Genomic DNA, 26,372 nt, shown 5'->3' with positions numbered 1-26,372 from the left:
ACGCTATCTAAACCGGCGAGCAATGGCGGGAGAGTGCCCTGAACTGGCGTAGATCCACGATGGAGGATGGTACGTTTTGTTATGTTAACTCTATACTCTGCTTGAAAGCTTCTCTTTATTTAGTTGACCAGCTACTGGAAGCTTGCTTCTAAAACAACCAGGCCAATTACACTTGTGCAACTGTTACACTTGTGCAAAATCACCATGCAACAACTGCTTTATGCAGCACAATGAGCTAGTAGCTAACAGCTAGCGGTCATGTTATTGTTTTCGTCAGTTTGTGTTCTGTTTAAGATGATGTCACAGCAGTAGAGGCAGCGCAGCTATGACAATCAGCCTATAATCCTACCCACATTGTGATGGCACTAAACTGCAGTGGAAATGCAAGATCGGAAATGTAAAGCGAGTAGAGTTGAGGCGAGTCAAACCGTAACGTGCAGTGGAAAAGTGCCATAAGGGGCTCCGTACCATGGATTCCGTCAAAAACTATGATTACTACAGTCTACAATATTACCTAAACTATGGTTTCTACCAAATTAAGCCCAAAACACAGTTACTACAATAATGTTTACTACAGTATTACTATAGTAAAACCATGGTTTGTGCCAAAAAAAAAACTATGGTTACTACAGCCTATAATTACTATAGTAAACTGTTAGGGGTGAAATATGACCTGGAGGTGCTTTTGTAAGATATACACTTGTATTATTTTATTATTAGTTATTATAAATAATAACGGCAACTTTTATCACTTGGAATGGTTATTTTAAACTGGCCACAAAAGATAAAACTAGGTGGATTGCATGTTCTGTTTCTCTCCAGACAACAGATCGGTGGCACTAAGAGGAGGAATGGTGTGCCAATAAAAAAGAAATCCAGAAGAAAATTTCAGCAGTTGATTTGCAGTTTCAGGTGGACAGTGGATAAGTCTTCTTTACTCACTCCTTTTTGCTGTTCACAAGATGCCCCCTGCTGGCCAATATGGTTAGTGCATCCCTACACTGGCTTCAACAGATTATATTATTTATAGGATTGGTATGATAATGCACAAAGTCCCAATGTGTTGTGACAATGTTATTCATGTCTATTTGTCTACTTGTGTTTATAGGTTCATGACACTGGTTTTGGTGTTCAGGAGGAGGGTATATCTGTTACTCAGTGGGTTTTGTTGGGTGAAGTGCATGGAGGGGCAGTACTGGCACTCTTGCATTATCTTTTTACAGCCTACTGTTCTGTCAAGCTCACACAGCTGCCACACCTATGGGAGCTTGCTGATAGGTCAGTGTAATCTTCCCTATAGCATCTGTTCTGTTAAACAAGTGTTTCTCTAAACCAGATGTTTATGAGTGAACATGAATGCTTGAAAAACAACAAGGAATCAAAATTTACTCCATGTACATTTTTAATAAATGTTCCTGGTCTTATTGTGAATGATTCACTAGTGCACATTATAATAATGTTTTTTTAAAGAATGTCTCCATAAACTTTTAGAAGATTGTCTCAACTTGCTCCGTCTATGAGTGCCATATAACATTGACTTTAAATACTTAAAAAAACAAATTTTGTTAAGTGTGTATATACTGTATCTCAACAACATCATATCAAAGTTACTTTAATTTCTTCTAGATTAGTGGTATAAGTGTTGATAGTAAGTTTGTGTGTTGTGTGTCAGGTTTGGTTTGATTGAGCTTCAGCAGCAGTCTGAGGAATATTCTGAAACTGGAGTGGAAGACCCAAGAAGAAAATCAAGAGACATGTTTCCAGGAGCTTAATCGCGGAGGCCAGAAAGACCAGAAAATGGCAGAGACCAATTTCATGGAGCTCCTTCAATCAATGTTGCAGCATGCGGACATTGAGGAAGAGGAGGAGTTTAAAGAAAATGCAGGAGAGGATAGAGGGTTGGAAGAGGATGCAGACAGACAAGATGGAGAGTTTAAAGATGACAAGGTAGACGAGGAAGAGCTTGATTAAATCTATGAGTTTGCAGCAATACAGAGAAAGATGCGATTATGATGGAGACTGTGACAGAAACCGAAGAAGAGGAGGGAGATGCAAATATATCATTTGGAAATCAAAAGAGGGATGAAGGGATGAAGAAAAACAATCTATTTTAGAGAAGTCTGCTGCCAGTTGCCATAGTAACAATCAAGGCGTGGATGGGACAGAGACTGCCATGGAAACAAGTCCCGAGAGACTGGGAGACAAAAAGTTTGTTTGATTCCAGAATCAAAAGCTCACCCAAATGAAAACAGAGACCCAGATGCCAGTCTCGACAAGAGTTATGACTGTTTATTCTCCCAATCTATTGGAAGACATGGAACATCACAGATACCAGCATCCTACTGTAAGCAACTCCTCAGCAAAACACACCTGCCCCATTTCATCCTTCATGTGTCAGCGAAGTAACTTGACCTGTCTATAAGCCCTCCACTAAACTCTGGTGTTTCTGGTGAGTCCTCGTTTCCTGTGCCTGGTGTATCTCCTGTTTCAGGTAAGGCTGAAGAAATGGGTAAGTCAGCCCTAACAAAAGAGATTTCTTGCTGTGGTATAAGTAACCTTCCCTTTCCTCTAAAATCAAACAGCCAAAAAAATTATTGTGGATGGATAGTGACAACAATGCTGCTACCACTAAAAATCCTTCTGAAGGTAGCGCTGTGACCCTTCAGTCCCCCTCCGACTCTCCCACAGAACCTTTTTTTAAATCCAAATGCTACGCTGACAAAGGCAATCTGAATACAGAAAACAATTTCACTCCTGGATCCCAAGGCAGTGCAGGTGACTACCAATACAGAACCTGCCAAGTCTGATCAATCAGAGAACCGTAGCCCTGGCATTTCAAAAGCGAGTGTATTTTATGGCTCTGCCAAGATCTCCCGGTTGATTCCAGCCACTCTGGTACAATCCATGCGCAGTATCTCTGCCCAGACCTGCGTCAGTATGCACTGAACCCAACTCTTCCACTTCAGCTCCCTCTTCTTCTGCTTTAACTGTCTCAGACAGCTCTAAACCCTCTACTCACTTTGCTTCTACAAGTGGCAGGTGCCATAGAGAGAAGCCGGTACCCTTGTCCAAACATGAAATCATCTCAAGTCCTCTAAAGTCAGATCACAGTCCCTCTAAAGAATGTTCTAGCATGTATACAGAACACTTTCCAGCTTACCAGAAGCCACTGTCCTAAGTCACTGATGGCTTCCATACTGGATTCATTATGTAACATCCAAGCCAGAGTATCCCACAACCCTCGAGTTGCACCCCTCTCCATTCAGACTCTTCTCTAGGCAGATGCCCTTCGGCTCCTCCCCTACGGTTAGCGATTGTGAGCTTAGTCTTAGGAATATCAGGTTGTAATCTTAGATTCTGTCATACTCAGGGGAAAGGGGGTCTGTCTCTACAACTCAGTAATTCTGAGAGTTCTCCTGCCCTTTGTAAAACACCTGAGAAGAAGCAAAGTACTAGTTCTCTTCTGTGTAGATCCTCCAGTCTGACTCTCCAAGCCATGGTTGCCCTAAAAGGTCCAGAGAGAATGAGAATGATATGCTAGAACAAATTTAATTGGGAGATGAGAATCAAAACCAAGGTGTTGAAGAAGTTGTGGATGTTGCAGAGAACTCTCCTCAAGCTAGTTTCTGTGGCATGGATGAGCATCCTATTGTGTTTGATGACTCATGGGGTTTGGATGCATTGGTAGGAAACCAAAAGCCTCGCATTAGTCTGAGAATTGACAGCAATGGAGTTAGTCAGCCCACCAGGTGTCGAGAGTAGGAGACAAACTGTAAGTCTACATAACACGTCTCCTCTCGCATCTGGAGCTCATTCCAAAACCCCTGAGCAAAGTCCTGCTCCATTAAATCACATCTTACCTGACCCTGATATGTGGGATGATTGGATGGAGGAAGAGGACCCTCTTCCTCTTCCTCAGAGATTAGTGCCTCCCGTTGGAAAGAGAGTCGCCAAACTAAAGACTCCAGGTACTGAACGAAGTCTGCATTATTAAATTAACCCCATTTATGTTATGTAAGATGAATTATGTTTCACTAAGGCTCTTGTTTGTTTTTGATGTGGTAAAGCAGCACTTTTGTTCAGCCACATTCACTAATACATTTTAGTTTGAAACCCCATTGGTTTTACAAATGTTACACACTAACATTTTTACTGTGTTTACACCTCTCATCCACCCTGAAACAACATTTTGCTCCAACGAAAACAGAGCGTTTAGAAAATGTTCGCCATCACTGCATACTTTGGTAAAACAATGACGTAAGGACACTCAAAACAGAGTTTCCAAATGAAAACAGATTTGGCCTCAAATTCTGTTTAATAAGAGTGCATTAAAATATATATTTATGCTTTGCTTGGTATTTTTGTGATAAAACCTTTAAATAAACGTAAAATCTCTGCACAGTGGTCTGCAGAAAGAAAATATGGTACCTCTGGTGCCCATTACTCCCATCCCAGGCTTCTCTGATATGGACACACCTGACCTCAAGAACAGACTCAACAGGTCTGTTACACAATCATGGCTGGACTGGGAACAGAAATCGGCCCAGGATTTGTTTTGTGGTCTGTTCTGCATAACGTGGCGACTCATTTTAGCTTATCCTGGCCCATTCGGCCCATTTCGCGGCCGACCCACCAGCCTGCTAGGTTCTACCGATGGCCAGGTGGGTCAACCCCAAAGTGCATCGGCCCACCGGGAAAATGCCTGGTATGCCAGATTACCAGTCCAGCCCTGTACACAATGTATAACCTTAGAAACTAATATATTCAGAAAAATGTAATTGGGAAAACAAGGGTTCTGGGCTTTTGATAGGGGCCGATATGTCGACCAGACCCGTTAATTAGTCAATAATTGGCAACTGTTTTATATTTTTATTGTAATATAATTATCAGTGAACAGTGGAACGATAGTTTGAACAGTAGTCTTTTCCCAGAAGCAGATGGTGCTTTAGAAAGCTGGAGGAGACCCATCAGTACACAAACCAGCTGCAGAGCTCAGAGTTTGAGGAGACTTCTCCATCCTGATACCCCTCATATGCCTGCAACTCCCAGTCTGCTCTGCTCTCATTAAAGCAGCCCAGCACACCCCTGCAGTCTCACCTGTGAAACTGCAACCAAGTGTGGAAGAGAAGATTTAAAAAGCCTCTAAAAACATTATAGTTGGTTCCAGAGTTTTTTGTTTGTTTGTTGTTTTACAGTTTAGTTTATTAATGACTATATTTCATTTTCTTTTTCTCTAGTTTTAGCGTTCATCCTTCATAACATAGAACCCACAACTCGTTCCATTCGTATTATAGTGCAAATGTATAGTTATTTTTTTTAGTTTAAGTATTTTTCACTGCTAATTTTTTTATTTGTAATAATTTAACGATTATAACGTTGGGGCTTTAAGCATTTCTTTTAATTTCTGAATGCTGATGCTTGCGTAGACATACTCATATGAATCTAACTGCATGCATGCATGTGGAAGCGTTTTCCTTTCCAGGTCAAACCTACAGCTGTGTATCCGAAGACGATGACTCTGATTGTGAGGGCATAACAGCATCTCAGGCTGTTGTACGTGAGAAAGACAAACTCCTTGCATTTCATCCTGTCTGACCCAAAACTGTATGGACAAGTGCTGCAGTACCAGCCTCTTTCCCTGGTGGAGCTGCAGGCCAGAATGAAAGCAGCAGGCTTCAGGCTAGGTGCCACTAAACTACTAGAATTTCTGGACTCCCAGTGCATCACTTTCAGTACAGCTAAACAGGGCCAAAGTAACTTCAAGCAGGAAATGACATAGTAAAGCTGCAACCAATAGGCCTAGTGGTGCAGCTTGTAGAGGGGGGAAAAGACAGCTAAACCCCATGCCGTTGTGTGACAAGAACTATGTGAAGTACAAATCGGAGGCAAGTTATAGCTGACAGATTTCCTTGAGTTAATGTGGTTAATCTATAAATGTGAGAATACATTCTGTTACAGCACAATAATGTTTACTCTTCAGGTTTTCATTTCAGTTGTACAAGACAATGTTAAATGCATCTGACCTTCCCATGTAAGGATTCAAATTCAAACACATTCATGCATACGGTTTATGTCTTGGGTCTATTTTGAAACTTATGAAACCGTGAGTATTTTAACATTTACAGATTGCCCCCCATTCACTTACAATATAAGTGCCTCACAGTAACCTAGATGTTTTGCTTTTTTTAAAGAAAAGGAGGGGCAAGTCTAAATGTATTTTTGTGGTAATCAACATAATGCCACAAATGCTGTCAATTGAGCTCAACTTGTATTGAACCCATAATATTTCTTTAATGATAAAATACTTCTATATACTCTATAATCTCCTATCCCAGCTTATTATGCAGAGACAACTATAAGACATTTCTAGGTTGTTTTGCCCCCAAAAAATGTAGAGTGACTCCCAATCCCAAACTGCCTGACATAGCAACATTTGATCAACCAATGGTGTGATTTTGGGGGTGGGAAAATCTGTTTGCTCAACCAATGGCGAATGGGGGAGTGTTCAGGAAACATGTCTGAAAAGTCATTATTTTTGCTAGTTCACCATAAACCACCAAATGCCTCTCAAACAAACTTAAAAATGATTCCAAAGTCTCCCTGTTTCAGGATGTGATGTGAAAAATAACAGAACAAAGACATCCTGGAAAAATGTTTACTGGATTTTTTGTTTTTTTGCAAATATCTGCCAAGGAAAACAGACATGTCATCTCAGCGCACAGCATGGAGGCTCTAACAAAGAGAGAAAAGAAGCTCATCTTCCATGTGCATGAGAGAGTCACGGTCCAGCCGGGCAGACAGAGTCCCAAAAATAGGCAGAATTTATTCAGAGTACAGCCCCTAAAACTCTTACAATAACGCCTGAGCTCATCGGGAGAGTCAGGCTGCATGTGCCCTCACCCTGCCTCAATCAGAACCATTCAGCCACATCTCCTCATGCCACATCATGTACCCGTCATGACAGGTTGGCAATATTGGCCAGGAATCGCTTGGCCCACCACTCCTCAAGGTCAATAGGCACAAAATCTGTAAAAGGGGGAGAGAAGTTGGGTGAGTTTTATATCTCAAATCTAATCCATGCTGCATTCAAATATTGCATGTTTAGTCATGCCTTGCCAGGTTTTGGTGTCAATGATCATTTAAATTTCAGCCTGTTCTTCATGCAAAGCTATCATATAGTGCATGAGTCCTATGGGCATCTTTGTTCTTTTTTTCTTTTTCTTTGTGGAGTTTGACAGCTACTGTGTTTCCATAGTATGGAAAATAGTTAAATTGTTTTCTCCTTTTGTGTTCCATTGAAAAAAGAAACACATGTGGTTTTAGAGTTAAATGAGGGATACAAGACAGAATTTTAATGTTTGGGTCAACTATCCATTTAAAACTAAAAACATAATGACAGATGAGGCTTTATAAAGGGGCCGTGTAGAAAGCACAAATCTGCCAAGTATTTAACGCCTTATACCCGCAGGGGGGCGTGGGCGGGCCGTGTTTATAATTTTATTACCTTTGTTTTATAACAAATATTCAATCAACTATCATAAACTATGCATCATTTGATAGCTAAAACACTCAAAAATCACGTTCTGAACTTGTTTTTGCAATCAATACACCAGAGAGGAAAGGGTTAAATTAAATGCTGACAGACCGACCCTGTAAATATGAACAAAATGAACGGCAATACTCATCTTTCATCTCCTATGGTTCAGATCAGTCCGGACGAATCCAAGAAACACCAGCATACATTTCAATGTAAGGGTCTACTCTTCAAAATGCATCCCACTTTTTAATCCAAAACAACAAAAAATAGGGAAAAACCGAAATATCCTCCTCAGTTTTCATGAGCGCTTCCAGTTAGAGTAATCCATCATGTTCACTTTCAATGAAATATCGATTCTAATTTGTATTCCAATGTTCAAAAACCATCTCTCCCCCGTAGTTTGGACTGTTTCCAATAAAATGAGCCATTCCCTGTTTCTCTCCTTCAATCACAGGCTCTGTAATGACCAAAATATGAAGGGAGCGCACCAACAGGCTGCGGGACCTGTCACTCTCGCACCTCGGTTTTTGATTAAATAAAAGCCACCCAATGTCTGGTCAGCAAAATTTTGATGGATGGGAGTATTAACCAACTAAAACACGATTGCAGTGATTGACAGTTTGCTTAGTTTACCTCAGAAGATCTGTCTAATACATAGGTCTAATATAAGTGCGTCCACTCGTGTGCTCTTCGTCATTTTACGCACCGCGCGCACAGTTTTTACCATTGTTTTGCTACACGGAGCTCGTTTCAACGCGCAGATTTATTCTAACAATCTACATCATGGATCGTCGACTGAAGAGGAGTTTTTGTGGTGTTGAGAGTGTTTTGGAGGAGTTAATGAGGAGTAGCGACGAAGAACAGCAGAAAGACGCAGAAACAGACATCTTAGAGAGAGCACGGTGTCGAGTGTCGATTCGGCTGAAGAGGAGATGTTTCTCCATGGACTCAACCCGTATTAGATCGGTAAGTTGAAACACATCGTCTTGAGTTTTTATGTTTATGAAGTATTGGCAGTTTTTCTGTTCATATCATGTTTTTGATTATAAAATGACTAGCAAAGACACGAGGCTACACGAGTAGCTAGGTGATAGCTGTATATTATACATAAAGACATAATATTTATATCACACACACACATTATATTTATGATGCATATAATATAACAAAAATATCTTTATCTTTATCTTTCCTGTCTTTCAGTGGCTTTGGTTTCCAGTTGGTAACAAACCTTGTTAGTGACTGCCTTGGATCAACATAAATACTGTAAATACTGTAATTGTTTTTTTTTTCTTTAGTAATTGGATATTTATTATAATTATCAGTTTATTGTAATTTATTTGAGTAAAAACAATGTTGCAATTACAAATGTTGTTTTCTTTTTATATAATTTATTAATTAGTTGTAAAACGATCACTTTTGAAATGCATACATGAAGTGAGTTTTTTTTGTTTCACTGTTTTTGCTATCAGAATTGTTCAAAATAAAGAGTATTTTGTTAAAATGTTAAAATGTTGTGCTGAAATCATTTTTTCTTGTGTGGTTTGATGAGCAGAACAGTTCTGAATTGATATACATGTATGTAGTATGTAGTGTTTACGCCTTATGTCATTTGGTTACCAGATGTCCATTTGGAGTCTCCAAATGACTTTCCCTGAATAAAAGCTTACAGAAACTACATTTTTGGGAGTATCATCTTCAAATTTGAATCAGAACATGGTCAGACATTCAGTTTTATCTTTATGGTGTTTTCAGGCCTTTAACATAAAAGTCTGATACATTTTTCCCTAAATGAAGTTCATTCATAGAAATCGTGAGTCACTTTCATGTAAATTTGACCTTGTTTTACTCTGTTCCTATGCTACTTTTGAATTAATATGACTCTTGGGTAACAAAGTTTCAAGTGTCTAGTTTAAAAAAATATCAGAGTTATGAATGTGGACTATATGGTTTAGGAGCTACAGACATTTGTATTTGGGTATGTCATTTTCAGAAAATTCTCAAAAATATGGGTGCTGGTTAAGAGGTTAAAGTAAATAGGAAAGAAGTCTTAGACTGACTCTTCATGCCGGGATTGGGGCTTCTCTCTGCGTACTGCACTGGGCCTTTCCCGTTCTCTGGCTGGGATCCATTTTCGAGCTTCTGTTCAACCTCCTGCCAGGCTGCAATAAAAAAAAGCTGTATCAGTATAAAGTACATATTACATATACAGCATTCTAATGGTTATGGAAAACCTGGATACATTAGAGAATTAAAAAATTGTGTTTTCCAGGCAAAGAAATGGAAATCATGTCTAAAAAAAGATATTATTTTTTCTAGTTATGTTCTGCTCTAAGATGTAGCTTGTATAAAATCAAACTCGCTTGCAAGCCAAAGTGATGTCCAATTTGCAGGTTTCCCACATTTTTTTACCTTTCTTGGCATTTGTGATTAATGGATAGTTTTTTTATTCATTTTGATTCAGACAAACCATTTAGACTAATTTATAGAGCTGTCAGAATTAATGCGCTAACGTATGTGATTAAAGTTTATCGGGTTAATTTTTCGTAATAGCATTTAGCATGTATAAAGCATAAATCAGCATAAACACTTGTTAGAAGGGTGGAACCTTTGTAATGTGTCCACCCAGAGTCATTACACTGATGCACACACCACAAACACAGGCCGAGTTTGGAATTGCAACTACCCATACTACTCATAGTACTTCTGCCATATCAGAATGAGCTTTATTGCCAAGTGTGCTTACATATACAAGGAATTTGTCTTGGTAACAGAAGCTTCCAGTGCACAACAATATAGCAAAACATAAAAAATAGAATAAAAATAAAAGGTGAATAGAAAATATATGTACATACAGAAATACACAATTATATATGTATATGTACAATATACAAATACCACTCTGTTATATACAGATGCAAAGGAATGTATGGCAGAAATAGTAAGGGTAGTATGGCAGCATGCAATTCCGAACACAACGACACACAGCAGTGATTCAGTGTCAGCGATAAAATGACGGAAAAAGAGCACTTAACACTATTTGATGAACAAAACAAGCCCAGGTGGGACTTGTGATAGAAATAAAGTATTTTTAAGCCTATGTAAGGAGCATTTTAATTACAACAGAAGCATGTCAAGTTTTAATTATCACTAAAACCCAGAATGAGATGTTTTTTGACTGCAAGCGCTTTTCATGTGGAGTTAAAAGCGCCGATGGAAGCTGGCGTTGACACCCTGACATGAATCATGAATGCGGCTTCACGATTGCTGTAACAAAGCGTATAGCCACAGTCTGCCAGCTGATAAATATTGTGGAGAATGAGAGTTTAAGAGATTTAATGCCCATTGCAATGACTATGCAACCTATGGTGAGACTAGTTCTCTCAATTAGTCAAACTCCCATGTTTAATGTTACTTGAATTGGTGCTATTTTAGCACATTTCTATCTTTATACTGTGGAAGGCTTTGTTTGGAAAATTTTAATAAAGCATTATAATGTTACATATTGTTTTGTTTTCTTTCCTAAGATAGAAATAAATGCATTTTGACAGGAAAATAACTGTATATAGTGTCAAATTTCAGTGATTACCTACAAATTATACGAGTTAATCTTTGTTTTGAATTTGATTTTTTTTTTTAAAAATCTTTGTCCTGTAGTACAAATTAAAGAAAAGTTCATGAAAAGTCCTGGAAATTCAATGGTTAAAAAGTTTTGGAACCCTGGTTATAGTATACTACTAAAAATACAAAATTCTTCTGAGTTGCAATGTGTTACAACACTTTCAGTAGCAATGCAAGGTTTTCCACCAAAAGGAAATAAGTTAAAAATATCAGTTAAAAAGAGCTTCAATAATAGACAAACCAAAATGTAATTCTATACCCATCTCATTAGCGATTTGTAAAAAAAAAAACTACTTGTTTGATGGTTCTCAATGAAAAATCAATTTCTATTGCTTTCTAAGTACAGCTCTAGGCAGGATAAAACATCTGCTGATTAGCAGTGCTGGCTAGTAACCGATTAGATGTAAACTGGATTATGTAATCAGATTACAAAACTCAAGTGTTTGTAATTAGATAATTACATTTTAAAATAATTCTAATCTGATTACATTTACATTTTATGGATTACATGATTACATGTTAATCAGACAAAGGCAGTAAATTGTTCATAATCCTCTTATTTCTCATTTTTTAAATTCTAAATCAGCCCACAGCAGATTAAAATTTGGTAACATTGAGTGTTTTCGAATGGAGGGGGTGGAATTGCATACACAGACCTAATACTAACCACCAGCCATAATTACACTGAAGATGGAGCGGCAATCTACACATAAATGCAGAATCACTTGCATTAGCCTGGTATAGTCAGTTTTAGTTTGGAGAATAGTTTTGTATTCTGCTTCAAAAATGTGCATGAATGCACTTTTCCTTTTGAGACAACTTTTTTTGTGTGACATTGATTCACAAATAGTCTGATCTGTTACGACACATGGATGGGGTTTGTAATGTAGAAATTGCCAAATTAAGAACATTTCAAGCCTTTTTTATTTCACTTCTCATATTTTGATTCATTAAGTTTTTCTTAAATGCGTTTAAGCAACATTGTCAAATGGTACCAGATTTTCCTACTCAAATGCATGTGACATAAAATAAACAAGAATTAGGACAGAGGTATTCCAAAATAATCTAAAAGCAATTAGATTACCTTAAATTGTAGTCCATTAGTTACTGACTACAATTTCAGTTATGTAATTTGTAATCAGTACCAGATTACAATTAAGAAGTAATCTACCCAGAAGTTCTGCTTAGCCTTTGAACAAAAGTACATTTGTACATTCAAAGTACAATTGAACAAAAGTACACGAAAACTGCCCTTCAGGGGCAGTTGCATCAGCCTATGAAGGCGGAGCCAGGCCGGGAGACAAACGCCTTCCTCATGATGATAAGAACTGCCCTCTTTCACACAAAGTGCTGAATTGACCAGTTCCAAAGTACATTCAAAATAGTGTAAAAACTCTAGTATTCTACAACTGCAAAGTCAAATGTAGTCTGGCATGAATATCCTATTCTTGACCATTCTTTCACAAAAACATTTAATATTTTAATACTCACATGCATGCACATGATGAAACGTTTGTGAGCATAAAAATAGACCAGAACTGTGTGTCAATGACTTAATGGAGAGCCTTGAATCCAGCTGCTCCCACCTCACGGTTCAACAGGGTCATGGCAACCAACTGTGGCCTCTCTCAAGGTCTTAATTGTCAAGGTAACACTGGTTATTTAGCAGACGTTTTTTTTATTTAGTCAGTTAAAAACTAAAATGTGTCAGCCTGTCAGAAACAAGGTTTGCCGTTCTCTTGGATCTGACTGCTGCTTTTAATAGAACAATCCAATGCATGACTACTGGAAAATGACTTACCCTGATAAACAAATCGAACATTCTCCTCGTGTGCCGGGGTGAATCCTTCAGTCGGACTGTCAGCTTTTGGAGAGGTGGATCCGTGGTACCTCTTTCCGTTCAGCCGGTGAAATACAATCTTAGGTGCAGGGGAACTACAAAAATACAATTTGGATATTAAAAGAAATGTGCAAAGTAAATCATACACAATGCTAATTCAAAGTTACTACACAATGTATTTTTATTTATTTTTATACATAAAAATAAAAAACCCATTTATGAACATTAAAATATAACAATAACCCAAATGAATGGAAAACACATTTATAAATTGATTTAAATGAATATACATGAAAAGAAGGCATAAAGGACATACACTGAGAATAGAATAAAGCAGTGCTATATATAATTATTAATAAAATAATACAAAAATTGCTTTCTTTTATTGCTTAATTTCTTCATTACGCATGCGTTTTGGGCACAACACTTCCCTTTACATCATTTCGTAAAAATTTAAATAAGGTTGCATTTGTTAACATGCACTTACAATGAACTATCACTTACTAATCTTGGTTATTGTTAATTGCATCATATACTTTGTTATATATGCATTAGCTAAAATGTTATGAATTAATAATGAACAATTGTATTTTTAAATATGAGCATTAACTTAAATTAATAAATACTGTAAACATATATTGTAAGTCCATGATATCTAATGCATTTACTAATGTCAACAAATGTAGCATTGATATAAAGTGCTAACACTGTTTTTATTGTAACACGAAAATGGAAAGTCATGAAAATTTCTAGAAAAGAAATTAGTCATAGTTTGCTCTCAAGCCAAAATGAAGTTCACTTTGTCAGCGAATTATTGATTAGAATCGGGTCACCTCAGCTGAATCAATACACAAACTGTATAAAACAAGGCAAGTATATACAGTATATTGCTAATATCATACACAATGTTGATTCAAAGATACCATTGTACAAATTATTATTATTTGTATGTAAAAAAGACACAAAAGTACTTTTAAAACCTATTTAAGAACATTACAATGAAATTAAAATAAATAAAATGGAACATGAATAAAAGGAAAACAAAGTGTGCCTTGCATTTCTCGTTTGCGCATGCGCAACATACTTCGCTATATTACATCGTTTCTGTCACAGCGACACGTTATGAAACCCTATTGTTGTCCAAAATAGCAAAACCGATCGCAATTTATATATTAACCAAACAAATGACATACACAAACGCGAAAGTATCTGTCGTAAAACCGCGCGGGGAGCTCCATAACGTCCTTGTGGGAACATATGGAGGTACGACAAGTATGTGTTCATATTACCCCAAAAGGTTAGTTATTAACATTGCTGAAGCGAATACGAATGAGCGTTTCGCAACAGAATTCACGCGCACTTTAACACACGGCAACACTGCGTGCACGCACGCGCGCGCTACGGTTGCAAGGTCACACACGGCGCAAGAAAAACATGCAACTTAGTGTAAAACCACCGACAGGTCCTGGTTGCTCGGTTCTGATACTTTAAAGTGTACACTCTTTGAAAGGGTACACGTACAGTATGTTAAAGGTTCGCCCTCGCGACAACACTCAAAGCACACGTGAAGGGATCACAGCAGAACAGCGCGTGTTCAATGGTTATATTTCAAGTTTACTTACTCCGATGCAAGCCAGTGGCTATGCTTCTGTTTCAAATCGTTTGTTTTACTCTCAATCTGTTGCGTGGGGCCTGTAAGAAATATTATCCGTTAATATCAAGCATGAAAGTCACTCGAATGTCATTAGCAAGATTGAAATGGTCATTCATTTTGCACGTATGTAACTTATTCTTATTCTATGACGGTGATTGCACACATCAGAAACTGCCATTGGTGACCATGCAGTGGTCATACGGCTGCATTGTACCTGTTCTCCGTTGTGTAACAAGTTTGCTGGGACCTCTGGTTATTGTGTACATCATGTGAGAGACGTTTTCTGGTGAATGCCTGCGGCACGATAGATCCACGTGAGGTCTACGGATCGGTCACGGTAAAACGCACGCCACAAAACGTTACGCGATCCCCCTTTAGGACGGAGCTCTTTTGACACAGCCACCGTGGAAATAATCGGTCTGACTCGGCGTAGATCTGTCTGAACTGTACAGCGAATCGAGACGTTCAGACCTTCAGAACGCCAATCAAAGCCGCCGTGACGCCACGTCACGCCCCCCGCGACGTAAACCGGTGTCACCTTTCACCTACTCACCTTGTGGACGCCAACGACCAGACTGTGTACAATCTAAACATTTTCTTGTGACAGCAGGGGTTTCATCATGCTAGCGCATTATCGATTAACATTTACCTAGTTAAAATATAACTTTTAAAAGAATATTCCGAGTTTAATACTAGTTAGTTAATACTAATTGACAGCTTTTGTGGTATAATGTTGATTACACACAAAAAAAAATATGTTTACTTATCCCTTATTTTCTTAAAAAAAAGAAGAAAAAAAAAACTCGAGGTCACACTGAGGCACGTATGAAGTGAATGGGGCCAATCTTTTGAGGATTTAAAGGCAGAAATATTCATTATTCTGTTCACATTTGTGTATTATTTGAGCTGTACAATTGTTTAAATCGTCATTTTTAGTTTTTGTTGGCAACAATTGCCATGTCAATGAAGTTAGCAATGTACAACTGGCAATAATTTTACACAGAAAAGGTTTGTAAGTGATTTCATCACATTAAAATCATGTTAACACATAATGTTTACATCTTGAAACAGTGAGTATTGGCCCCATTCACTTCCATTGTAAGTGTGTTTTTTTTTTAAGAAAAGGAGGGGCAAATCAAAATACATTTTTGTAGTAATCAACATATGCCACAGATGCTGTCGACTGAGCTCAACTTGTATTGAACCTTAAATATTCCTTTAACACAACTCCAAGGACCACGTGGGAACCAGACAGGATTTACTACAAGCCTAACCCTGTCTGTGAGTTAAAGCATGATGTTAATCTCACTAATCTGCATTATAGTGGTTTGAAGTTACACCTATCACTTACTAAAGTCACTATACTGAATAAAATGAGATAAGAGTTGGGAAAAAAAGATCTGATGCTACTGTTATACAATACTTTAAGTGTAATGCAGTCCTTCAATTACAACTACTGGGACAAAATAGCAGTTATTTAAGAATTTATTTAGATGATAATTCTTCTTGGGCTTTGATTGAGAAACATACCACCTTCAATTGATCTTGTTTAACTCCTCATTTAGTATTTATTTCTATGTGCCAAACATAAGATTGCAACTTGCATGAGAACTTTTATTGCTTTCAGACTGAAATTATAAAATGTCCTTTGATAATACCATGCGGTCAAATTATAGACAGTTTTAAATGTAACTAGACATTTACTCAATTATTAATATCAGATGAAAAAAACCTATGTGAGCAACTGATACATCATGAATTATCCATGCTGTTAGCACAAAAAAACAAGAAGCAGTGAGAGAAAATCTGTTCCTGCTTGATCATTTCGTTTGGGTTGAGCCATCTGGCACTCTGCGCATGCGTCAAGCACTAGGAAGTGTAATCGAGCTTGAAATCACGATCATGCCTATAGACTGCATTAGCAAGATGTACTGTGAAAAAGGAGTTATATAGATTAAGTTAGAAATTATATTAAAATAAACAGATAACCAATATCTATATTTTCATACATTTGTTCACCTGAGTGGTTGTATACAGTACATTTGATACTTATTTACATCACCCCTATTGTAAATTTCACACAATGAAAGCACTTTGTTACCCTGTAAATTTCCACTCACTGCTAATCTTTACAGCATGCTGCCCATATGAATGCACTTCTATAATTGTATGTTTTGAGTGGATCCGAATGATCATTAGATGATCAAATGAAGACCTATGTAAGATAACTAATGATTTTGTCCTTGAAGGTAATAGTTCACCCAAAAATGAAAATTCTCTCATTGTTCACTCTCATGCCATCTCAGGTGTGTAGGACTTTCTTTATTCTGATGAACACAAATGAAGAGTTTTAGTAGAATATTTCAGCTCTGTAGGTCCTCACAATGCAAGTGAATGGTGACCATAACTTTGAAGGCCCAAAATGCACATAAAAGTAATCCATAAAACTCTTCTGAAGCAATCCAGTTGGTTTGGTTGAGAACTGACCAAAATATAACTCCTTTTTTTACTGTATGGCTGTTTCACAAATTAACTGAATGTGTTCTTGATCAGGCCGAATATCGAGGATGCATCAGATGGGCAAGAACCCAATACTATGTTGGCAGACGAGGGACATTTACCGTTGTGTTTTACTCACTGATATATCAGTTGTTTTATTTCCAACAGTTTCCCACTATAAGCTCATGATAGTCTGTCGGCTCATGAGAGTCATTAAACTCCATCAACATTTGTTATGTTGGGCATCATATTGACAGTCATAAACACATGAAGGAAATAAGTGTTTACAGACTTTATTCTTTAAATGTGTTACTAGTCCAGCAAAACCTCACTGGCTTGATGATAAGGCTGTTACTAGTGTGTGATAATGCCAGTAGTTCTCGCACTGCTTTCAAATGTGTGGTGACGTTTAATTGCGCAACAGGATGTTCGCAGCACATCTTTAAGCTCGCAATAGATGCGTTCTATGTCCTTCTGTCCTTCCAAGGTAGATTGACAAGACCATTATTTGTGTTCTTCTAATTGAGACACAGCCTATATCTTGCCATTACAGTCGCTAGGCACGTCTGTAATCAAGCTCGATTACACTTCCTAGTGCTTGACGAATGCACAGAGAGCTAGATGGCGCTATAGGAAGTGTAATTGAGCTTAAAATCATGATTGCCAAGTAGACTGCTGTCAAGGTGTACAGTGAAAAAGGAGTAATATTTTGACCTGTTCTCATCCAAAACCAACTGGATTGCTTGTGAAGATATGGATTAAACCACTGGAGTCTGATGGATTACTTTTATGCTTTTTAACTCCTTTTTGAAGTTTTAAAATTCTGGTCACCATTTATTTGTATTGCATGGACCTACCAAGCTGAAATATTCTTCTAAAAACCTTCTTTTGTATTCAGCAGAAGAAAGTCAGTCATACACCTGGGATGGGATGAGTGGGAGTAAATGATGAGAGAATTTAAATTTTTGGGTGAACTAACCCCTTAAAATTCAAACTAATTTCTAATTGAACAGTACAAATATACTGGTTTAAATTCCTTGTAGAGTAACTGAAATACATTTTCTGACAACTGTTTGACCTCAAAACAAACAATCATATCTATAAACCATTATTTATCAAATTTATGAAATTATGTATAGCATTTAATCTCTCAGACAAATTAGTTTTAATCGTTCTCCCTTAGATCCAGAGTGATTTGAGAATTCGGCTTTTAGTAGTGAGGGTCACAGTCTTCTATGAGACTGTCAGTGATATAGTTGATCTTCAGTAGCTGCTGATAGTACTCTTTCTCCACAGCGGTGTTCACAGTCCAGGCCACAACCTCCACACCTCGATCAGCCCAGTACTGCACATAGTCCCTGATGAAAAACAAAGACACAGTCCCAACACAAATTGCCATAAACACTCCAATACTGTAGATGGTGTCTATGATCTAGTTCAAAGATTGGTCAAGCACTATAATAAAACAAGAAACCGAATGGTTCCATTAGAAGAATAAGAGAGGTGTTAGTGTTTTTTAAGAGTGGTCAAAGATGGGGCCTTGAGCTCAGCAAGTATTGACGCTGACTATCACCCCTGGAGTCACGAGTTCGAATCCAGGTTGTGTTGAGTGACTCCAGCCAGGTCTCCTAAGCAACCACATTGGCCCGGTTGCTAGGGAGGGTAGAGTCACATGGGGTAACCTCCTCGTGGTCGCGATTAATGGTTCTCGCTCTCAATGGGGCGTGTGGTAAGTTGTGCGTGGATCGTGGGGAGTAGCATGAGCCTCCACATGCTGTGAGTCTCCATGGTGTCATGCACATTGAGCCACATGGTAAAATGCATGGACTGACAGTGAGTAACTACGCCACCACGAGGACCTACTAAGTAGTGGAAATTGGACATTCCAAATTGGGGAGAAAAGAAAGGAGTGGTCAAGAATAATGACCACTAGTAACCATGTAGTGGTTACATTTCAATACATTTGGCATTTCAATAAATTCAGTGGTTACATAAAGCAGTTACTTTACTACAGAGTGCCCTTAGGACCATGCACTGTAGCTAAGTTTCTTGAAATCTGTGATCACAATTTTGTAATTTGTCTAATTTTTAGATTGTAGTTTACATATTCCCACATTTAAAACATTTATACACAGCTTCATAAACTGTACACTCAATTTGGCAATCAGTACTCACTTATGTATTAACTGTGCCCTCAATTTTGCTATTTGTACCCATAGATTCATAAAACTGCACGCAGATGTTTAGATTGTTCCCTCAAAAATCTAAATCAGAAAACTGTGCCAATGTAATAATAATGTAACGTATAGTTATAGTATCATAGTGTAGCAATTGTCCCCAAATATTGATGCAATAATGTAAATAAAACCAACATGCTAATGGAATGTTATGGTGACTAGGGATGTGCCAGGGTGGTCGTCTAACCGACTAGTTGATTAGTGGGGTCGACTACTAACATTCATATTTTTAGAGGTTGTGTTTTAATGGGAGATGCAGTTCTCAAATTATTGAGAGATGCAACTTCTTAGAAAGCAATTTTTGTGTGATGATAGCTTGTGGTTAACAGTGAATAACAAGTCAGCACATTAAAACCCTCTGCAAGAAGTTTCGTCTCTTTAATGCACTGTTTTTAATTCCTAATGATACGTTATCCTTATCCTTGAACTAGTCGTTCAAACAACCAACTGTCTATTTGAATATGGAAATTTGGCACATCTCTAATTGTGACTCACTGGGAGATGAAGTTTTTCTGGACCAGGAAGGCAGAGACTCCACAAAGGTTCCACAGCAAGTGATGATGGGCCCAATCAAGGAACACATCCAGCACCTGCATCCAGTGATGTTTCCATGAGGAAGAGAATCTTGGCTTTCCGTCACCAAAATGACTCAAGCTCCATGGGCGATGGGTTAATGCTGTCACCACATCAGGATCGGACTGCCGCATCTGGACGAGAAGAGAGCAGTCAATACACATCTTCATCAGTGTGTAATCATCCTAATTATCTCAATTAAAAAAGGGAATAGAGTATATGTGTTTTTGAAATAAACAGCGAAAACAATTACAGTGGATGAATTTGTTACCCTATAGATGACTTTAGGCTCAAATGAGCAGACGATACTTGTGTTGTAGAGCACTGGATATTTCCGAAATAAGTCCTTTAGTGCTGCAGATGCCTATGGACAAAAGTTAACATACATAAAAGCATCACCACTCAATTATTCTGAATGATATATTAAATTAATAAGCAATTGCTAAGTAGATAATTGCTAAGATAATTGCCAAGCAGCCTCTTTTTAATGCTGCACTTTATACTCTGAGTGAAGTTAAAAAGAAAAATCCTGCTAAAATGATTCCCTTGTCCATTGTAAATATTCAGTGTAGCTGTGTACAAAGCACCACCCACACCGAGGTCACTGCCAAACCAAGCAAAATCTCATTGATCAACGCAGCAAATTCGTCATTCAAAGTTCACCAAACTTGAATTCAACATGAAATCCACGAGGGGAATTCTTCTCCACCAGAAGTCCATCTCGCAAAATTCACAATTGGCAGATCCCCACTGAGATGACGGTATTACACCCATGGAATTTCACTGTGCAAAGTTAAATGTGACCAGGCCTTAAAAAAATTCTGCTATTATAGAACCAGGGTAATTATGACATACTACCATTTTTTTTTTTCTCCCCAATTTGTCATGCCCAATACCCAATGCGCTCTATGTCCTCGTGGTGGCATAGTGACTCGCCTCAATCCAGGTGGCGGAGGATGAATCTCAGTTGCTTCCACGTCTGAGACCGTTAATCTGTGTGTTTTATCACGTGGCTTGTTGAGCGCATTACCGTGGAGACCTAGCTTGTGTGGAGGCTTCACACTGTTTTCCGTGGCATCCACAAACAACTCACCACGTGCACCACTGAGAGCGAGAGCCACATTATAGTGACCACGAGGAGCTTAACCCATGTGACTCTACCCTCCCTAGCAACTGGGCCAATTTGGTTGCTTAGGAGACCGAGGCTGGAGTCAATCAGCATGAACTGGATTCAAACTCACATCTCCAGGGTTTGTAGTCAGCGTCTTTACTCACGGAGCTACCCAGGCCCCCTACATACAATCAATGTTAAAGAAACCACCTAAATATCTATTTGTTTACTGAAGATTTAAGTTGCGAAAGTTGATGGTATTGGTACCTCATCAGGATGACCTTTGACATCAAAGTAGATGGTCAGCTGGTGCTTGATGCATTCCTCTATGGCCTCCTGCAGCGCTGGAACCTTCTCACCTCGGAATCGGTCACTGTCGGGCAACACACAGAAACATGCCTCCAGTTGTCTTTGACTCTTGCTTACAAAACATACAAAACTCTTAAGAATGCTACTTTGAGATTATAGCAGATATAAACATTATAGCAGTTAGCTTTACTTTAACGTTAGTAACTAACTTAACCACAAACACATCACAACATGATTTATCTGTCACCATGATGCGATGCAGTGATTCTTTAAAAGAATATATCTTCTTGTCTAACCTGTGCCTATGTTTGGCTGCCGCATCTAGTTTGCAGAGTTCAGAGAAGAGCAGCTTGCTAAGTGGACCTGATCCATTTGTGGTTCGGTCCACAGTCTCATCATGCATCAGTATGGGAACGCCATCAGCTGTGAACTCCAGGTCCAGCTCCACACCTGTGGCTCCATTTTCACTGGCCTTTCAGTCAAGAATAAGAGCAATTATAAGAGGAATAAAACAGGTTTGGTGTGAAATTTTACTATTGCATCACTGTGAGCAAGTTTACATGCACGTTCTTACACCGATTATGCTTAATAAGCCAACAATGCATGCAGACATGTAAACAGTGTTCCTTTATCCGCTTAAAGGCCATAAACAGCTTATGAATAACCCGGTTGACAAGGGTAGATTTTTGCCCATTGCGGAGATTCTGCGTGCCATGTGCCACTTTATCTGGTGTTCTTACCACTGAATGGAATTGCAAAAATAAACATTGTTTTCAAAACAACTTTCTGAATTCTTCCATTAATCGAACAAACAAATAGCCCCACCCCCAACTAACACCACTGGTTGAATAACGTAGTTGGAGCGGGTCTAAAAGGGCCGCTCAAAACTCAAAACTTTAGCACCACAGAGACACGGTGTTTAACGGTGTTGCAAAAATAAACTTTGTTTTCAAAACAGCTTTCTGAATGCTGCTTTCCCCTCCTTCCCCATCTGCCATTGGTCAAATAAGGAGATAGTCCCACCCCCAACTCACGCCATTGGTTGAGTAACGTTGTCACAGCGGGTCACTTAATACAAACAGAGCAATTTTCATAGTGCCACAGAAAGACGGTGTTCAAGAAAACTGACCTATGAATAATTGCTAATATCTGAAAATTAAAATGGGATAGGAGAAAGTATTTTAACACTCAAAAGGTTACATACTTCAGCTTTAAAATAATAATAATATAATAATAATAATAATAATATATAATTATATACACTTCAGATTCTCTAAATATGATCAATAATAATAATAGCGATGAGGATTGCCTTAGCAACCACTCCACAACTAATGTCCAAACAAGAGTCCCAAACACTATTGTCTGGCATTATTCGCAAAACATATGTGCCCCGCCCTAAATTAGGTTAACAAACGCGGGCCGCGGTCAGATTATTTTAGCCAGTCACAATTGTTATTTCTCAATGTTTTGTAATAGGCCTACCTGTATGGCAGTAGTGACATTTTATGCGTGGTATTCTAAAAATCGCTTTGGACATATTAAGATTAAAACTGCAGTACAACGATAACCGTCAAAACTTATATTTATGCAACAACAGAAAACAAATAAGCATACAAATGCACTCACTGCCCGTATAGCTGCTATGGTGTTTTCGGGGGCATCATGTCCTCCCCCGCGGTGCGCCACCGCTGACACGCCACTAGCCGACACTCGAAGCCCGGGCCGCAGCACTTGTCTGGAACGGCTGGCCGGTACCTGGGGAAACCGAAACATCACCAGAAAGAGGTATAGAGAGGCCGTGAGCACGGTGGACCAAACCGCGCTTCTTGTCCCCAGGAGAATCACGATAAAAACGGCCGAGAAGAGAGTAAGTCCATCTCCCAGCTGAAGCATGATGAGGCCGGATCTAGAAACCCAGACGACCGCTCTTACCACAATCGATACGTGGTCAGTAAGGATGTAGGATCAGCGCGTTTTTCATGTGATCGATACGTGCGGCCGTTTGATGAAATCCGCATTGCTCAAGGTAGGGACTGTTAGGAGACTGTTGTCATACCGGAGAGTCTTGGGTCATTCATTGTCACACATTTACTTGCATACGAATAAACTGCCATAAAGTCATTCATAACATCACGACTAAATTGCGAAACTGCTCTCGTGACCTGAAGGGACTCTGGTCTTCATCAAAATAAAGAGCATTGTTATTATTATTATTATTATTATTATTATTATTATTATTATGCTATGTTCTATTCATACTAATTCGTATAAATTATACGAATTATGTGTGTAAAATTTATATTTATTAATAAATTATGTATCGCTTTGGAAGCTTTCCACAATAAGAAACATCAATCTTAAGACATAAAAGTCCTTGTGAGTATTATTGAAATTATTTTATTGATAACACTTTACAACAAGTTTATATTCTATTAAACGCATAAGGTATCATGATCTAACAATGCACAATATATTTTAAGCCATTTATTAATCTTCTTTAATTAAAAAATACAATTGTTATTTTTTAGTATAATGCATTAATGTTAATGTATATATATTTTTTTAATGCTAAATAAATATAAAAAATAATAATAGTATATGAACCAATATTAATGCATTTGGTTAAAGTGCTGTTTATTGTTAGTTTATGTTAACAAATGTTTATGTTAAAGGAATATTCTGGGTTTAATACAAATTAAGATCAATCGACAGCATTTGTGGCATAATGTTGATTACAAAAATGTTTTTATTGATTTGCCCCTCCTTTAAAAAAAAATAATTTGAAATTAAAAGCTAAAATCTAAGTTTCAGTGGGGCACTTACAATGAAAGTGAATGGGCCAATCCATAAACTTTCAAATATGCACTGTTTCACAAATATAGCCACAAAATATAAATAATATATGTATTAACCTATTCTGTGTAAATTATAGCCAATTTTACAACTTAGTTGCCGTGATGATGTCAACAAACACTTGAAACGACTGTAAAAAAAAAGATTTAAGCAACTTTACATATAAAACAATACCTCATTTTTAACAGAACAATTAATTTGCTTTTATAAAATTGAAACCCTCCAAAAATTGGCCTCATTCACTTCCATTATGAGTGCCTCACTGTAACCTCGATTTATGCTTTATTTTTTTCTTAACTAGTATTGAACCCGAAATATTCCTTTAACGAATACCTTTCAATCTAACATGAAGGACTTTTATTTTGAAGAACAATTGATGTCGTACAATGTCCTGCTTCACAGACATACTGCGATGCATTGACCTCATGAGAAGATGGTAAGTACATAGAGAAATGCACAAGTTATTTATCTTTTTTTATTAAATTAATTTGATTATTAGTTGTGTATATTCTCTGTCTCAATCATTGCTGTTAGAAATACAATGCCATGAGTAAATTATTGCCCTTGACAAGCAAGTTGTGTTTAAGGATAGTTTACCAAAAAAAATACATTTCTGTCATCATTTATTGTTTCCAAATCTGTAAGGCATTTTTCTTTTGTGAAACACAAAGGCAAAATGTCAGCCCTCAGTCATCATTCACTTTCATCGCGATTTATTTATTTATTTCAAAAAATGAGTGTGAATGGTGACGAAGGCCAACGGGGTAAAAGCATTAAAAGTATTTTAAAAGCATTTGGGCAATAGTCAAGTTATTAGCAACTACAGTGTTTTCTTTCCATTGATAATTCTTGTTAATGTGGTTACTGTCTTTGCAGATGATGCCAGCACGTTTAATCCAAATTACCCGCTTTTCTCTGTCTGAATGTCGGTGTCATCACGCGGGACTCCTTGTCACCCGGTTCAACAGTGGCCCGGTTCTGCACGGGAGACGGCGGACGATTGTGCTTCCTACGTACCATGCACAGATCCAACCAGTTTCATTCTGCTCTGATCTAGCATCAAAGAAATACAACCTAATTTATGCCTTCCCCGCTATCAAAGGCCTGCGGGCACTATCAAGACTCAAACTGATGCAGACAGGAATCACTGTCATCTTATTGCCCACAGTGTATTACCTCCACCTGCATGGACAGGCCTCAGTAACGCTATTAAGTTACACCACAGGTATAGGTCTGCTTGCTGGTATCATGCTCTATTCCATTAGCCACTACGTCAGACGAGTGGTTGGCATGATGTACCTTGATTCAACCCAAACTACATTAAAGGTGTCACATCTGAACTTCTGGGGTCACAGGAAGGAAATATACCTGCCTGTGTCAGATGTCATGACCCTGGGAGATACTGGTGATACTAAAGGAGAGCCGATCCTTCGTTTTAAGCGCTACAGCAGTTCCGAAACTATGTACTTCTCCACCAGACTGGGCAGAGTGGTGGATAAAGATTCTTTTGAGAAGGTTTTTGGGAGTTTGTTGTGAATGTTCTTTCTCTCTTTTTTTTTTTTTGTCATGTCATACACCACTGGATATGTCTTCTATTTGAAAAGTGACAAATAAAGGTCTTATGTCAGTGTTAAAGCATCTTTAAACTTTATCTCACATAATTCACGAAGAATGACTTGCTAAAAATTATTTTACATGAAACCAGTGTGACAAGTTGAGTAGCTCAGCGAGTATTGATGCTGACTACCACACCTGGAGTCACCCGTTCAAATCCAGGGCATGCTGAGTGACTCCAGCCAGGCTTCCTAAGCAACCAAATTGGCCCGGTTGCTAGGGAGTGTAGACTCACATGGGGTAACCTCCTCGTGTTCGCTATAATGTGGTTCTCACTCTTGGTGGAGCACATAGTGAGTTGCGTGTGGATGCCGTGGAGAATAGCGTGAAGCCTCCACATGCACTGTGAGCGCAGTAATGCACTCAACAAGCCACGTGATGAGATGCGCAGATTGAGGTAACTGAGATTCGTCCTCTGCCACCCTGATTGATTCACTACACCACCACAAGGACTTAGAGCACATTTGGAATTGGGCATGCAAAATTGGGAGAAAAAAAAAGAATTGAGATTGCCAAAGAGA

The 26,372-nt window shown here is 38.3% G+C and overlaps 3 protein-coding genes and 2 pseudogenes across 5 annotated transcripts; 3 read left to right on the top strand and 2 right to left on the bottom strand.

The window, feature by feature from the left end:
• The first annotated feature begins 59 nt into the window (after window positions 1–59).
• LOC127640973 (structure-specific endonuclease subunit SLX4-like) lies at window positions 60–2,761 on the top strand (annotated as a pseudogene).
• On the top strand, window positions 2,752–3,541 carry LOC127640972 (uncharacterized; annotated as a pseudogene).
• A 2,405-nt stretch (window positions 3,542–5,946) lies between these two features.
• On the bottom strand, window positions 5,947–15,141 carry mcrip2 (MAPK regulated corepressor interacting protein 2). Its single transcript, XM_052124065.1, has 5 exons — window positions 14,867–15,141; window positions 14,621–14,690; window positions 12,960–13,093; window positions 9,598–9,699; window positions 5,947–7,026 (listed from the first exon to the last, which is right to left on the bottom strand). Exons 1-5 carry the CDS (start codon window positions 14,919–14,921, stop codon window positions 6,956–6,958), a joined length of 432 nt encoding a protein of 143 aa, XP_051980025.1. The 5' UTR covers window positions 14,922–15,141; the 3' UTR covers window positions 5,947–6,955.
• An 821-nt stretch (window positions 15,142–15,962) lies between these two features.
• On the bottom strand, window positions 15,963–23,277 carry gde1 (glycerophosphodiester phosphodiesterase 1). Its single transcript, XM_052124011.1, has 6 exons — window positions 23,011–23,277; window positions 21,678–21,853; window positions 21,340–21,445; window positions 20,233–20,325; window positions 19,884–20,095; window positions 15,963–18,509 (listed from the first exon to the last, which is right to left on the bottom strand). Exons 1-6 carry the CDS (start codon window positions 23,275–23,277, stop codon window positions 18,362–18,364), a joined length of 1,002 nt encoding a protein of 333 aa, XP_051979971.1. The 3' UTR covers window positions 15,963–18,361.
• On the top strand, window positions 23,276–26,279 carry tmem186 (transmembrane protein 186). Of its 3 annotated transcripts, none has more exons than XM_052124015.1 (3): window positions 23,276–23,410; window positions 24,606–24,673; window positions 25,114–26,279. In XM_052124015.1, the coding sequence occupies exons 2-3, from the start codon at window positions 24,671–24,673 to the stop codon at window positions 25,771–25,773; spliced, it is 663 nt and encodes a 220-aa protein (XP_051979975.1). In that variant the 5' UTR covers window positions 23,276–23,410; window positions 24,606–24,670; the 3' UTR covers window positions 25,774–26,279. The 3 variants fall into 3 exon arrangements, with proteins under 3 accessions (XP_051979975.1, XP_051979974.1, XP_051979976.1); XM_052124016.1 differs by having other exon boundaries at window positions 23,385–23,410; window positions 24,590–24,673; XM_052124014.1 differs by lacking the exon at window positions 24,606–24,673 and having other exon boundaries at window positions 23,284–23,410.
• The last annotated feature ends 93 nt before the right edge of the window (window positions 26,280–26,372 follow it).

The sequence above is a fragment of the Xyrauchen texanus genome, chromosome 50 (assembly GCF_025860055.1).
Source record: "Xyrauchen texanus isolate HMW12.3.18 chromosome 50, RBS_HiC_50CHRs, whole genome shotgun sequence".
Classification (NCBI taxonomy): domain Eukaryota; kingdom Metazoa; phylum Chordata; class Actinopteri; order Cypriniformes; family Catostomidae; genus Xyrauchen; species Xyrauchen texanus.
Note: the sequence above shows the minus strand (reverse complement) of the source record. Positions and strands in the feature narration are given on the sequence as shown.

What these genes read in the sequence shown, in the direction of transcription:
- gde1 (XM_052124011.1), bottom strand. Translation starts at nt 23,277, where the DNA reads ATGCTTCAGCTGGGAGATGGACTTACTCTCTTCTCGGCCGTTTTTATC. An exon ending in GCAGCCAAACATAGGCACAG is followed by an intron (nt 21,446 to 21,677) that starts GTTAGACAAGAA and finishes GTTGCCCGACAG; the next exon opens with TGACCGATTCCGAGGTGAGA. An exon ending in CAGAAAAACTTCATCTCCCA is followed by an intron (nt 18,510 to 19,883) that starts GTGAGTCACAAT and finishes GTTTTTCATCAG; the next exon opens with GGACTATGTGCAGTACTGGG.
- tmem186 (XM_052124014.1), top strand. Translation starts at nt 23,390, where the DNA reads ATGAAATCCGCATTGCTCAAG. An exon ending in TGAAATCCGCATTGCTCAAG is followed by an intron (nt 23,411 to 25,113) that starts GTAGGGACTGTT and finishes CTGTCTTTGCAG; the next exon opens with ATGATGCCAGCACGTTTAAT.
- mcrip2 (XM_052124065.1), bottom strand. Translation starts at nt 14,921, where the DNA reads ATGATGTACACAATAACCAGAGGTCCCAGCAAACTTGTTACACAACGG. An exon ending in TGTTACACAACGGAGAACAG is followed by an intron (nt 14,691 to 14,866) that starts GTACAATGCAGC and finishes TATTTCTTACAG; the next exon opens with GCCCCACGCAACAGATTGAG. An exon ending in TGTTCGATTTGTTTATCAGG is followed by an intron (nt 9,700 to 12,959) that starts GTAAGTCATTTT and finishes TTTTTATTGCAG; the next exon opens with CCTGGCAGGAGGTTGAACAG.